This window comes from Bos mutus, chromosome 10 (genome assembly GCF_027580195.1).
Source record: "Bos mutus isolate GX-2022 chromosome 10, NWIPB_WYAK_1.1, whole genome shotgun sequence".
NCBI lineage: Eukaryota > Metazoa > Chordata > Mammalia > Artiodactyla > Bovidae > Bos > Bos mutus.
The window spans coordinates 86,181,352-86,196,094 of NC_091626.1; the positions used below are offsets into that span (position 1 = coordinate 86,181,352).

Genomic DNA, 14,743 nt, shown 5'->3' on the forward strand with positions numbered 1-14,743 from the left:
CTTCACATTCCAGGATATCTGGCTCTAGGTCAGTTATCACACCATCGTGATTATCTAGGTCATGAAGATCTTTTTTGTACAGTTCTTCTGTGTATTCTTGCCACCTCTTCTTAATACCTTCTGCTTCTCTTAGGTCCATACCATTTCTGTCCTTTATCGAGCCCATCTTTGCATGAAATGTTCCCTTGGTATCTCTAATTTTCTTGAAGAGATCTCTAGTCTTTCCCATTCTGTTTTCCTCTATTTCTTTGCACTGATCACTGAGGAAGGCTTTCTTATCTCTTCTTGCTATTCTTTGGAACTCTGCATTCATATGTTTTATCTTTCCTTTTCTCCTTTGCTCTTCAGTTCTCTTCTTTTCAGAGCTATTCGTAAGGCCTCCTCAGACAGCCATTTTTCTTTTTTACATTTCTTTTCCATGGGGATGGTCTTGATCCCTGTCTCCTGTACAATGTCACGAACCTCAGTCCATAGTTCATCAGGCACTCTTGTCTATCAGATCTAGTCCGTTAAATCTATTTCTCACTTCCACTGTATAATCATAAGGGATTTGATGTATGATTTATGGATCAAAATGTTAAAGTTTATTAAAATTATGTAATTGCAGAGAACAGTAGTCAGATTTTCCAAGTTGGGATTTATAGTTCCAGAACATGAATTCTCAACCCTGTTAGGTGCTAGCTTTCTTTTTGGGTTTCTGTTGTGCATTTTTACAGTACTGACGAGGTGTCTGTTTTCACCTGAGGTCAGTGATTCAGGTGGAATCTCATTTTCCTCTGATTACTTATTTTATATTCTTTATTATATATTCATTTTTCCTTAGGAAACCATGGAATACCAGATTGATGTGCCTTACTTCATCTTTACTAGGATAATTAATTCCCAAGTAGGATTTTTTTTTCTTAAAAGATTCATGACGGAAATGGAATTAAATAACTAAAAACTAAAGTTTGTTGTTTTTCAGTCGCTCACTCACGCCCAGCTCTTTGTGACCCCATGGACTGCAGCACACCAGACTTCCCTGTCTTTCACCATCTCCCGGAGCTTGCTCAAACTCCTATCCATTGAATTGATGATGCCATCTAACCATCTTATCCTCTGTCATCCCCTTCTCATGCCTTCAATCTTTCCCAGCATTGGAGTCTTTTCCATTGAGTTAGCTTTCACATCAGGTGGCCAAAGTATTGGAGCTTCAGCATCTGTCCTTCCAATGAATATTCAGGACTGATCTCCTTTAGGATGGACTGGTTGGATCTCCTTGCAGTCCAAGGGACTCTCAAGAGTCTTCTTCAACACCACAGTTCAAAAGCATTGATTCTTTGGTGCTCAGCATCTTTATGGTCCAGCTCTCACATCCATACATGACTATAGCTTTGACTATACAGACCTTTGTTGGGAAAGTAATGTCTTTGCTTTTTAATACACGCTCTAGGTTTGTCATAGCTTTTCTTCCAAGGAGCAAGCATCATTGAATTTCATGGCGGCAGTCACCATCTGCAGTGATTTTGGATCCCAAGAAAATAAAGTCTGTTACTGTTTCCCCATCTATTTGCCATGAAGTGATGGGACTGGATGCCATGATCTTTGTTTTCTGAATGTTGAGTTTTAAGCCAACTTTTTCACTCTCCTCTTTCACTTTCATGAAGAGGCTCTTTAGTTCTTCTTCACTTTCTGCCATAAGGGTAGTATCATCTGCATATCTGAGATTATTGATATTTCTCCTGGCAATCTTGATGCCAGCTTGTGCTTAATCCAGCCAGGCATTTTGCATGATGTACTCTGCATAAGTTAAATAAGCAGGGTGATAATATACAGCCTTGGTTTACTCCTTTCCCAATTTTGAACCAGCCCGTTGTTCCATGTCCTGTTCTAACTGTTGCTTCTTGACCAACATACAGGTTTCTCAGGAGGCAGGGAAGGTGGTCTGGAAGTTCCATCTCCTTCAGAATTTTCCAGACTAAAATAGGTCTTCACAATCATTCTTTTAATGTTAAGAATACTACTGTTCCAAACCACAAAGATAAGAATTGTAATATGATTCAGTCTCTGTTATTTTGCTTGTATTTTTGTTAAATTTTTTGTCAGTAGTTGTTGGCTTAAGAAGTACACACTCTTCTCCCTAGAGTTCATGTGCTAACTCTTATACTGTTAGCCTCTTTTCTATTTTACATTTGAAATTTCTTAATTGTTTTTATATTCAATAATCAGTCACTTCCACAACCATCATTATGACAATATTTTAGCCTTGGAACACTAAATGTACATTTATATTTCAGTTGACTCCTCCCAAATGCCAGAAGAAGGGAGAAGTTCATTGCTCTGGGAAGGGTTTCTCCACCTCTGCACTTTGATGTTCTTCACTGGATAGTTCTTTGCTGTGGGGACATGCTAGGGGCATTGTAGGCTGTTTAGCAGCGTCTCTGGCCTCTGCACACTAGAGAACGGTAGCAACTCCTGCTGTGGCTTCTCCACCAGGCAGAGTCACCCAAGTTGAGAACCACCACTGCTCTGGGTTTAATAACTTCTTATTTTTATTCAAAGAAGAGTCCTCTGGGTTTTTGTTGGTTTTGTTTTAGTGTTTTTGTTTTTGCTGGGGAATAAATGCCAAGCTGTCTTTCTCTGTATGAGGGGTAGAGCAGGGGAGGAAATACTATTGATACTTTATGTAATAAGCTCATTAGTCTTTTTTTTAATTAAATAAATACTGTATCTCTTTATAACAAATCAACTGGGTCTTCCTTGTGGTAACCTCTCTAGTGGTGGCCTGTGCACTTCTGTCGTTATTGCCTCACAGCATGTGGGCTCCCTGACCAGGAATTGAACCTGCGTCCCCTGCATTGCAAGGTGGATTCTTAAGCACTGGGCTGCCAGGGAAGTCTTACTTTTGGTTTTCTATTTCACTCCTTCCTTTCTACTGTCCAAGCTCACTACATCCCCTGGGAAGTCTGAATCCTGTCTCCACCTCATTCATCTCTTGGAATGTTCTAGGCCTCTTCTGCTGCCTCCATCTGTCGACATCCTTCCCTTCTTGTTATGGTTTCCAGGAAGAGGTCTTTCCCACTGATGATCTCCCCGCTTCTGTTCGTTGTAAGTGCATCTCATCCTCAGGGCATCCTGAGACCCAGGGGTGGGAAGCAGATGCTTACATACAGCCTGACATCTACCTGGAAGTTGCCCATTGTTTTAAGATAGAAAACCTTGGCAAAGACACATATGTTTGTTCACTCAATGAAAGTTGTAGTTGCTCAGTTGCGTCTGACTCTGTGACCCCATGGAATAGTCCATGGAATTCTCCAGGCCCGAATACTGGAGTGGGTAGCCGTTTCCTTTTTCAGGAAATCTTCCCTTCCCAGGTATTGAGCCCAGGTCTCCCAGATTGCAGGCAGATTCTTTACCAGCTGAGCCATCAGGAAGCCCACGAATACTGGAGTGGGTAGCCTATCCCTTCTCCAGCAAATCTTCCTGACCCAGGAATTGAACCGGGGTCTCCTGCCTTGCAGGCGGATTCTTTCCCAGTGGAACTACCAGGGAGGGTATTTACTCAGTAAATATATGGAAGTGCCTGTTCTGACTTTTTACATTTCCTCCCTCTCTTTCTTTTCTAGAGCTCATTACCCTGGGACACTTACAGTAAAGGATGCTAGGTTGACTAAGAAGAAGCTTTGGTCTTCTGAAGATTTTAGCACTGTAAATGGTGATATGGGTGCAGGCTGCTGGGGTCGCATATTGAATCAGAATTACGTCAATGGCTACATGACTTCGTAAGTTATTAAAACTTTCAAAGGTTTTCATTTTGAAAAATTTCAAAGCATAATAAGTAAAAAAAAGTACAATGGACTTCCATAGTCTTACAACCTAAATTCAGTGATTTAAGCATTTGCCTTATTTCGTTCATCCGTCCTATACCTAACATGTGTCAGCTCTAGAAAGAGAAGGCAGGAAGCTGCGAACAGAAATAGAGCTTATTTTGGGGTCTGATATATTGTCTTAGATATGGTTAAGTTATTTCCCTGACTTAGATGCTTTTGTTCCCTTAAAATCAGTTACTACTGAGACCTCTTCTGCAGGGGCAAGCATTGTGGGCAGGCTTAGACCACAAAGTGGCTTAGGCCTTAAATGGCTCCTCTTGTATCAAGAGAGTTATGTGTGGTTCTCTTCCCCTGCCCTGTCTGCCTACACCATCACTTGAGCCCTGGCAGTCGGACTCTTAAGAACTCTTAAGAACTCTTAAGAGTTCTCATTGTAAAACTTTACAGCCGCTGAGTCAGGTCATGAAATTATGTCATGAAACTGGGGCATTAAGAAGGCTGATTGTCAAAAAGAAAGCAGGTATAGATAAAGTCTTTATCTGTATTTGACTCACGTTTGTGGTACTGGTAGGTCGTGACTCTTTTTCTGGTTATACCATTGTGCAGTAAAAATTGTGCACTTCATATACATTTGTATTTTTTATTATATGATTCACTATTAAAAATATTGCATCCCTCATTTGATTTTTCAAAATGTGGGTGAACTTAGGCAACTTAAATTTTCTTGTTTTGGGTGGTAATTTTACCACTTGCATATATTTGTGTAAACTTTGCTAAGGTCTTTTATACTATAGGCTTCTAGACATTTACACTTTTATTACAAGCTGCTTGGTGTTTCTCTTTTATCAAACAATCTTTTAGCACCATTGCTTGGAACTTGGTGGCCAGTTACTATCAGCAGTTGCCATATGGGCGTTGTGGACTGATGACTGCTCAGGAGCCATGGAGTGGGCACTACGTGGTGGAAGCTCCTATCTGGGTATCAGGTATGGTTCAGATCCCATCCCTCACTCCCTGCCTTTCTTTCTAAGAGACAAAGCAGAAAGCACTTAGAGGGAGTTATAGAAACACTGTGTGTGTGTGTGTGTGTTGTGCGCACACATGTGCACACATTGGTTTTAAGTGTATCTCTGTTTTAGCAAGATTTGTCCTAGTGTTTTATAAGACTCTTTCGGGTAACTAAGCTACTCTCTGTATTCCATTCTTGATTATTCTAAGACCAAGCTCTTTTTTTCCAGTTGATGTATTTTTCACAGGGATTTATAGTCATGACATTAACCATGTAATCATGACATTATTCTAAACTCAGGTTGTTCTTTAATAAATACGAAAATGGTAAGTTTTGGATTTTTATTAACTCCTTAAATTGGATTTGGTTAACTCCTTAAATGTTGACATAGTTGGTCCCACATTATTTCAATGAACTAACGTACTTTTATAATTTTGTCACTGTTTCTTGGGGGGTTAATTTTGTCACTTCCCAAAATGAGACAAGGAGTATCACTCAGTACATTTCTAGGACAAGCTTTGGAGGTGCCCAATAAATAAGTATTGTGAAAATAAACTTGTTTAAAACCATAAAGCTTAGTTTTTGAAATATTTTGTTAACTTTTTGAAAACCATATTCTTTGTAGTTATATTAAGGTGATTTAAATAGAGATCAACAAAAACTGGGAGGAGATAACTTTATTTACTGTTGGAATAAAGTAGTTTTTCAGTAGTCTTGAACTGACAGAGTGTGGTTTATTTATTTTTTACCAGTCATTCTAAGAATATTCCCTTAATTATACCATTTAACTAGGCTAATTACTCAAAAGTTGAAACATGAGGCTGGCAAATATTTTTTCCAAAATAGAAATTAGCTGTTAGACTCAGTCATACTTGGGAAAGTTTTCCTTGTAACCGTCTCGGTTCTTTGGTCAATCTAATAATTGACAAAAGACAGATCACCAGGAAAAAAACCCATTTAATTTTGTACATAAAAATATGGGACTCAAGTTTGCAGTCAGGCAATTGAGGCTTTATAATGCCATCCTAAGCAAAGGAATGAGATAGGGACCTGGAGCTTTACAGGGGAAGAAGACCATTCATAGAAAGAGATAGGGACCTGGAGCTTTACAGGGGAAGAACACCATTCATTGGAAGAGAAGAACAGATATTTGCTGTGCCATGAAGATAAGTCTTTCAGATAAAAAGTTATTGTTGGTAATAGCTCTCTTTCTGGGCCGGGTCTCCTATCTAGATTCTTTCAGGCAGTTGAAGGAGAGAGAAATTTTTTCTTTAGTCTTCTGGGTCTTGATTGCCAGCAGTTCAAAATAATACGCATGCTAAAGTGGCACATTTTGGGGTGGCATACTCTGTTCTCTTTCAGCCTCAAGTAAGTAGATAGCTTTTTATTTCTGGAAGAATCCTATTATCACCACTTTAATGTTATTTGGGTCTTTCTCTGCTTTTCTATAGCTCATACCACTCAGTTTACTCAACCAGGTTGGTATTACCTGAAGACAGTTGGCCATTTAGAGAGAGGAGGAAGCTACGTAGCTCTGACGGATGGCTTAGGTAACCTCACTGTCATCGTTGAAACTATGGTAATTCTTTGTCGTTTTTATTGGATTAATTCACTTTGTTAGTATTGGGGGAAAAAAAGCATAAAATGTAACTGAACACCTTAAAGAAAAAAAAGGAGCTTTTCTTTTCCATGTAGGATCCCAGGACTGGGATGATCAGTCTGTGGCTTGACCTGGTCACTCTCTGGGCTGAGGGTCCACCTGTGCAAACCTTCTCTTCCTTTCAGATTCATCCCAGGCGTGAAGGACCCAACTTTATGCCTTTTTTCCCCCATTCTACACAGTTACGTGAAAATCTTTCTTGCAGCTTTGGTTTTAAAGAAATTCTGCCAGTTCTTCAAGTAGCTGAAGGGAAAGAGCATGAGAAATACTGATATTCTGCTTCTCTCCCAAAGATATTGTTGCCTTCACCTGGGAACTGGGAGGGAGGGAGCCCCATGTTCTTGACTGTACCTACTTGGCCTGGAGTTTCTGTCAGTCCAGCCTGAGAGGGACAGGGAGGGATGGCTTGTGGTTTAAATGCCATATACTCTTGATGCTCATACCGAGTTTTAGTAGATTTTCTTGAATACTTCTGTATTTGTAGTGTGCCCTTAGGATCATTTCCAGACTTTAGCATTATTATTATTTAAATAATTTTCACCAGTTTTGCTGGGAGTATATTTATGGAGCTCCTCACACTGACATTCTAGAAGCAGATCTCTCCTTTACTCATTAGATATGGTTTCCTTCAGTTCTTTGAACATTTTTAAATACCTGATATTTTAATGTGTTTTGTCTAAGAAGTATAATATCTAATAGGTAATGGCTAGGCTTTCTCAGACATCGTTTCTGTCAACTGCTTTTATATCTGTATATGGGCCATTCTTTCCTGTTTCTTTGCAAATATCATATATCATTTGTTGTATCATATATCATATATATATCATTTGTTGAAAGCTAGACACGTTACATAAAATAACCTGGACACTCTGGACATCAGATTCTTTCTCCTCTCTAGCATTTGTTGTTGCTTTTTGTCATGGTTGTTGCTGTTAATTTGCTTTGTGACTTTCCTGAACAGATTCTGTAGTTTGCAAGCTTTATCATGTATGGCCACTGAAATCTCTGCTCAGTTTTCTTAGTGGTCAGATCATGATGGTACAGCTTTCCTCATGTTTGGAGCTAGCAAGTGTCCCAGCCTTTGCTGACAGGCTCTGTATACGTAATGGGGGCATGCTTCAATGCCCAGGTGGGCGGTTTACAGCTCTGCCTTAGCTCTTACTTCCTGTTTGAGCCAAGCTCCCAGGAGGCTTGAATTTCCCAGTAAAGCCATCTGGGGCTATAGTTTTCTTTGTGGAAAAGTTTTTTAACTATAAGTTTTTCAACTAAAAGTTTTTCAACTTCCTTTACAGATAAAGGGATATTCAGTTTGTCCATATCTTCTTCAGTGAGCTTTGGGTTTTTGTGTCTTCAAGGAAATTTGTCCATTTCATTTAAGTTGTTAAATTTCTCAGCACAAAGTTACTGCTATTATTCCCTGCTGTTTTCTTTTTATATATATACACATACACACACACATATATATACACTGTATTGATGTCTTGTCACCTCTCTTAATGTTTTATTTTCTTGCTTTTTTTTATTTTCTTTCTTCTTATTCTGGTTTCATGATTAGTCTGGCTAGAAGTTTATTCAATTCTGTTAATCTTCTCAAAGAATCAGCTTTTGGTTTCTCAATTATACAGTCTTGTTTTTCTGGTTTTGTTTGATTTATCGTTTCATCTCTATTATTTTCTTTCCTCTGCTTACTTTGTTTTTTTAAATTAAATTAAAAGTTTTATTGAAATATAATTGATTGACAATATTGTCTTAGTTTCAGGTACCCAGCATAATGATTCAATACTTTATAGGTTATGCTGCCTTTAAAATTATTACAATATGATGTCTGTATTTCTCTGTGCTTTACAGTGTACCCTTGTTGATTATCTGTTTTATACCTAGTAGTTTCTATCTCTGAATCCCATACCCTGCGCTTATTTTGGTTTTAATTTGCTCTTCTTTTGCTAGTATCTTAAGCTAAAGTTTCTGTTTTAGTGGCATCCCACAAATCCTGCTGTGCTATGTTTTTATTTTTGTAAGTTCAAAATGCTTTCTAATTTCCCCTTTTATTTTTTTCTTTGAGACATAGATTATTTAGAAATTTGTTATTTAATTTGTAAATATTTGCAGATTTTTTTCAGACATTTTTGTTATTCATTTCTGACTTAATTCTGTTGTGGTCAGAGAATAGACTTTGTGGGACTTGAATCTTTTTGAATTTATGGAGACTTCTGTTATAGCTAAGAATGTGGTGTACTTTGGTAAATGTTCCTTGTACAGTTGAAAAGAATACATATTCTGCAGTTATGAATGAAGTGATCTATAGATGTTAATCCAGGCAAATTGTTTGATAGTTTTGTTCAAATCACCTGTATCTTTGTTGATATTCTGTCTAGTTGTGTGTCAGTTATTGAGGGGAGGTATTAAAATCTCTAATTACAATTTAAAAATTTCCCACAAAACCTGGCCCAGAACCTTATATTGTTAAGTCCTCTGTGATTGTTAAATCCCATAAAGTAGGAACGATGTCACAGACTTCTTTTGATCCACACCACGGTAATGATGGCTTCCCTGGTGGCTCAGACAGTAAAGTGTCTGCCTGCAATGCGGGAGACCTGGGTTCAATCCCTGGGTTGGAAGGATCCCCTGGAGAAGGAAATGGCAACCTACTCCAGTACTCTTGCCTGGAAAATCCCATGGACAGAGGAGCTTGGTAGGTTATGGTCCATGGGGTTGCAAAGAGTCGAACATGACTGAGTGACTTCACTTTCCTTTTTTCCTTTACTTTATGGTAATGATTATTTTGAAAAAGTGATGTTGACAATGAGATTTGTTGTATATATTTAGCTGACTGAAGTTGTGCATTTGAAGGTTATACTTGGGTGAGATGCCTTCTTGGTGAAAACATCCCAAGCATTTCCTTTTTTTGGATGTATATCACTTAGAAAACAGAGCATAAGTTTAATCTTATTGTATGCCATCAGATGACTCTGGAATTCAAAGTCTGACTCAGTCAAAATGCCATTAAGTTTTATTTTGAGTAGGTATATATAATGTTGTTGTTGGTCAGTTGCTCAGTCGTGTCCAACTCTTTGTGACCCTGTGGACTGCAGCACGCCAGGCTTCCCTGTCTTTCACCATCTGCTGGAGCTTGCTCAAACTCATGTCCATCGAGTCGGTGATGCCATCAACCATCTCGTCCTCTGTTGTCCCCTTCTCCTCCTGCCTTCAGTCTTTCTCAGCATCAGGGTCTTTTCTAATGAGTTGGCTATTTGCATCAGGTAGCTAAAGTTTGGAGCTTCAGCTTTAGCATCAGTCCTTCCAGTGAATATTCAGGACTGATTTCCTTTATGATGGACTGGTTGGATCTTCTGTGGTCCAAGGGACTCTCAAGAGTCTTCTCCAACATCACAGTTCAAAAGCATCAGTTCTTCGGTGCTCAGCTTTCTTTATGGTCCAACTCTCACACCCATACATGACTACTGGAAAAACCATAGCTTTGACTAGATGGACCTTTGTCGGCAAAGTAATGTCTGCTTTTAATATGCTGTCTAGATTGGTCATAGCTTTTCTTGCAAGGAGCAAGTATCTTTTAATTTCATGGCTGCAGTCACCATTGGCAGTGATTTTTGGAGCCCCCCAAAATAAAGTCTGTCACTGTTTCTATTGTTTCCCCATCTATTTGCCATGAAGTGATGGGACCAGATGTCATGATCTTAGTTTCTGAACATTGAGGTTTTTTTTTTTAAATTTTATTTTATTTTTAAACTTTACATAATTGTATTAGTTTTGCCAATGGATTCATTTTGAACATTGAGTTTTAAACAAACTTTTTCACTCTCCTCTTTCACTTTCATCAAGAGGCTCTTTAGTTCTTCTTTGCTTTCTGCCATAAGGGTGGTGTCATCTGCATATCTGAGGTTATTGATATTTCTCCTGGCAATCTTGATTCCAGCTTGTGCTTCATCCAGCCCAGCATTTCTCAAGATGTACTCTGCATATAAGTTAAATAAGCACAGTGACAATATACAGCCTTGACATACACCTTTCCCAATTTTGAACCAGTCTGTTGTCCCATGTCTGATTCTGTTGCTTCTTGACCTGCCTACAGATTTTTCAGGAGGCAGGTAATGTGGTCTGATATTCCCATCTCTTGATGAATTTCCCACAGTTTGTTGTGGTTCACATAGTCAAAGGCTTTAGTGTAGTCAATGAAGGAGAAGTAGATGTTTTTCTGGAATTCTCTTGCTTTTTCAATGATAAAATGGATGTTGGCAATTTGATCTCAGATTCCTTTTCTTTTCTAAATCCAGCTTGAATATCTGGAAGTTCACGGTTCATGTACTGTTGAAGCCTGGCTTGGAGAATTTTGAGCATTACTTTGCTAGTGTGTGAAATGAGTGCAATTGTGTGGTAGTTTGAATACTCTTTGGCAATACTTTTCTTTGGTACTGGAATGAAAACTGACCTTTTCCAGCCCTGTGGCCACTGCTGAGTTTTCCAAATTTGCTGGCATATTGAGTGCAGCACTTTCACAGCATCAGTTTTAGTATTTGAAATAGCTCAGCTGGAATTCTATCACCTCCACTAGCTTTGTTCATAGTGATGCTTCCTAAGGCCCACTTGATTTCTCACTCTAAGATGTCTGGCTCTAGGTGAATGATCACACCATCATGATTATCTGGGTTGTGAAGATCTTTTTTGTACAGTTGTTCTGTGTATTCTTGCCACCTTTTCTTAGTATCTTCTGCTTCTGTTAGGTCCATGCCATTTCTGTCCTTTATCGAGCCCATCTTTGCATGAAATGTTCCCTTGGTATCTCTAATTTTCTTGAAGAGATCTCTAGTCTTTCCCATTCTGTTGTTTTCCTCTATTTCTTTGCATTGATGGCTGAGGAAGGCTTTCTTATCTCTTCTTGCTATTCTTTGGAACTCTGCATTCAGATAGCGATACCCTTCGTCTTCCCCTTTGCCTATAGCTTCTCTTCTTTTCTCAGCTATTTGTAGGCCTCCTCAGACAACCATTTTGCCTTTTTGTTTTCTTTTTCTTGGGGGTGGTTTTGATCACCACCTCCTGTGTAGTGTTCTGAACCTCCGTCCATAGTTCTTCAGGCACTCTGTCTATCAGATCTAATCTTTTGATCTATTGTCACTTCCACTGTATAATCTTAAGGAATTTGATTTAGGTCATACCTGAATGGTCCAATGGTTTACCCTAGTTTCTTCAATTTAAGTCTGAATTTTGCAATAAGCAGTTCATGATCTGAGCCATAGTCAGCTCCTGGTCTTGTTTTTGCTGACTGCATAGAACTTCTCCATCTTCAGCTACAAAGAATATAATCAGTACGATTTTGGTGTTGACCATCTGGTGATGTCTATGTGTAGAGTCTTCTCTTGTGTTGTTGGAAGAGGGTGTTTGCCATGACTAATGCATTCTCTTTGCAAAACTCTGTTAGCCTTTGCCCTGCTTCATTCTGTACTCCAAGGCCAAATTTGCCTGTTACTCTAGTATCTCTTAATTTCCTACTTTTGCATTCCAGTCCCCTATGATGAAAAGGACATCTTTTTTTGGTGTTAGTTCTGGAAGGTCTGGTAGGTCTTCATAGAACCATTCAATTTCAGCTTCTTCAGCATTAGTGGTTGGGGTTTAGACTTGGATTACTGTGGTATTGAGTGGTTTGCCTTGGAAATGAACAGACATTTCACATTGTGGATGTGACTGGTGATGGAAGAAAAGTCTGATGTTGTAAAGAGCAATACTGCATAGGCACACACAATAGGCATTCAACAAAGGTTTTGTTAGAAATAGTCTTTAAGAATTTGGAATACACTCTCTGTCACCTAGTGAGTGTGACTTCTGTTAGTCTAGGTGCAGTAAATGACTTTTTCTTTAAAATGTCCTATGTCTCATCTGAATAACTTACATGATTTTTTTTCTCCTTAGAGTTATAAACATTCCAAGTGTATACGACCACTTCTTCCCTATTTCAATGTGTCACATCAGTTTGCTACGTTTGATCTTAAGGGTTCTTTTGTAAGTAAATAAGTAGAACTTTTATTTTGGTTTTGATTTGAGAATTTATATATTTTATCATGAGCTAGAAGTTTTTAAGTGAAATATTATAAGCTATTAAGAGTTTTCATACACATTGTTCAATGACTTGGTGTCTTCTCTTTGCTGATTGGTTTTAGTCAGGAAGTACAGAAGCCACGAGGAGGTAATGCTCTTTGTGGTTTTGAAGAATCCTAACAAAAGTCACTTACAAGAAGGTTGTTCTTTTTGGTAGAGCATCATTTGTGTAGTTGAGGAAGCTTTCCAGCAATGCTCTTTACAACATTCGATATAAAAAGACACAAAATTCTTGTTATTTCTACCTATTGTTAGATTTGAATACAGAAATATATACAGTGCACTTTCTACTAATTGCATAAGCATTGTTTTTTAATGCCAGAAAATTCTTAAAAAGCTTTTTATATAGGTATAATAATAATGAGTATTTTTGAAGCAAAGATACAAATCTTTTTTTAACATTTGCCAAAAATCTGCAGTGTTTGTAGGAAATAAAGTATTTGCTTGAATAATGTCTTCCTACTTTTGAAATGATTGTTACTTAAGGTTTGAGGTGGGTCTTTTGGTAGGTAGAAATAGAATGCACCTTGTCCTTGGTTCATTCTTGCTGGTACAGGTTTTAGAAGTCCTCCAAGAGAAGATGGTGAATCACTCAACAGCTTTCTTTGTGTTTCCTCCTCAGAGTCAAATACAAGAGCTACAGGTGTGGTATACCAAACTTGGAAAACCATCGGAGAGATTTCTCTTCAAACAACTGGATTCTCTATGGGTAGTTTTAAATAAATTCCTATAGTTTGAGCATTGCAGTAGGGAACAGAAATTTGATTAATGAATTAGTTTTTAGTTTCATAATTGATTTATGGCTGAAGCATAATAGAGATAAAGTTCCCCCCCGTTTTTAAAATAGAAGTCCTCTTCAAGGAAGCATGTTTTGGTAGATGGGTTTGCTCTTGGTATTTAGTTTGTCTTGGTGAATGGTACCATCACTTGGTTGCCCAGGTCAGAAATTCGAGTCTCATTTGAGACTGTCATTCCCACCCATTCTTTGAATACCCTCAGTGACCAAGTACAGACCGTGTCACCCACATAGTTCTCCTGCCCATGCCTCATTCTCCACTCCCACTGCTCCTGCTTATTCAGGTCCTCATTAGATCTCTCGTGGATTTCGGAAACTCTCTCTTGCTCGTTTAAGTCTCTCTGCCAAACATCGCATTGCCCCCAGAGCTGGTTTTTGTCTATCCTTTGCTCAGATGCCTTAATGATTTTGTCAGTTCACATTCCTTAGTGTAACATGTGACCTCATTACTACCTCACGAGGTAAAAGAATGCTTTCTTTTCTAGAGGCCTGTCCTACTAAATTGATCTTTCTTCTCACACTAAACTTCTTGCAATTTTCAGGGCATGGGTATGCCAAGTTAATTACTTCTGTAACTTTGCACATGATTTTTCTTCCTCCTGGGATGCCTTGTTTGTATTTTTATCATCCTTCAAGACTCACCCCAAGTGTGGCTTTCTCTGAAGCCTTCCCAGCAGTCTTAGGGTCATAGCCACCTGGGGATGTGTGTTTGCTTAGGAAGCACGTCCCTGCTGCACCGGATGCCTCCATGATTGAGTCCCCACCTTATACATCCTTAAAGGTCCCTGCCTTTTTGTCCCAGGTGCCTAGTGTGGAGCTTAGTAAATGGTGGTTTCTTATCAGTAAATGTTTCAAAGACTGAATTGGTCTGTGCAAGCACATCACTTAGCCTAATTGACACAGATCTACTTTTTCTGGTAATTATTACTGTTCTGTGACTCAACTAGTCACTATCAATAAACGTAAGTGTAGTGTCTACTTTTTGTATGACACATTGCTAGAAATAACATCATAAAATTGATTTTCCCATAAGAAAAATGTATCATTTGGGGTTATTCCTAAGCCAGAATATGGTATTAGATATTTCATAGACCTGACCGACAATTTAAAGCAAAGGTGTGAGATAAACACCTTTAATTCAAAGTAGAAAAGAAGAACTGCTCAGACTTCATGAAGTGGACGTACAGTTAGTGCCGTCATCAATTATGCTAAAGCTTCACTGTCTGTAGAGGCCCGTATTTGCTGTAGGACACCTATGATGTAGGGAATGTTTCTTCTGGGTCACTCACTGAGCTTAGAACTTTATAAATATTGTCTCACTTAATACAACAGCCCTATGTAGTATGTATTTTATACTCATT

At 38.5% G+C, this 14,743-nt stretch overlaps 1 protein-coding gene across 2 annotated transcripts in view; it reads left to right on the forward strand.

Moving 5' to 3' along the window:
* Nucleotides 1-14,743, forward strand: part of GALC (galactosylceramidase) — a 57,613-nt gene that overhangs the window by 29,195 nt on the left and 13,675 nt on the right. For both annotated transcript variants that reach the window (XM_005896656.3, XM_070378417.1), the window contains exons 8-12: nucleotides 3,606-3,761; nucleotides 4,671-4,795; nucleotides 6,270-6,397; nucleotides 12,401-12,490; nucleotides 13,209-13,295. In XM_005896656.3, coding sequence (XP_005896718.2) covers nucleotides 3,606-3,761; nucleotides 4,671-4,795; nucleotides 6,270-6,397; nucleotides 12,401-12,490; nucleotides 13,209-13,295 — 586 coding nt within the window. The remainder of the gene's footprint in view (nucleotides 1-3,605; nucleotides 3,762-4,670; nucleotides 4,796-6,269; nucleotides 6,398-12,400; nucleotides 12,491-13,208; nucleotides 13,296-14,743) is intronic.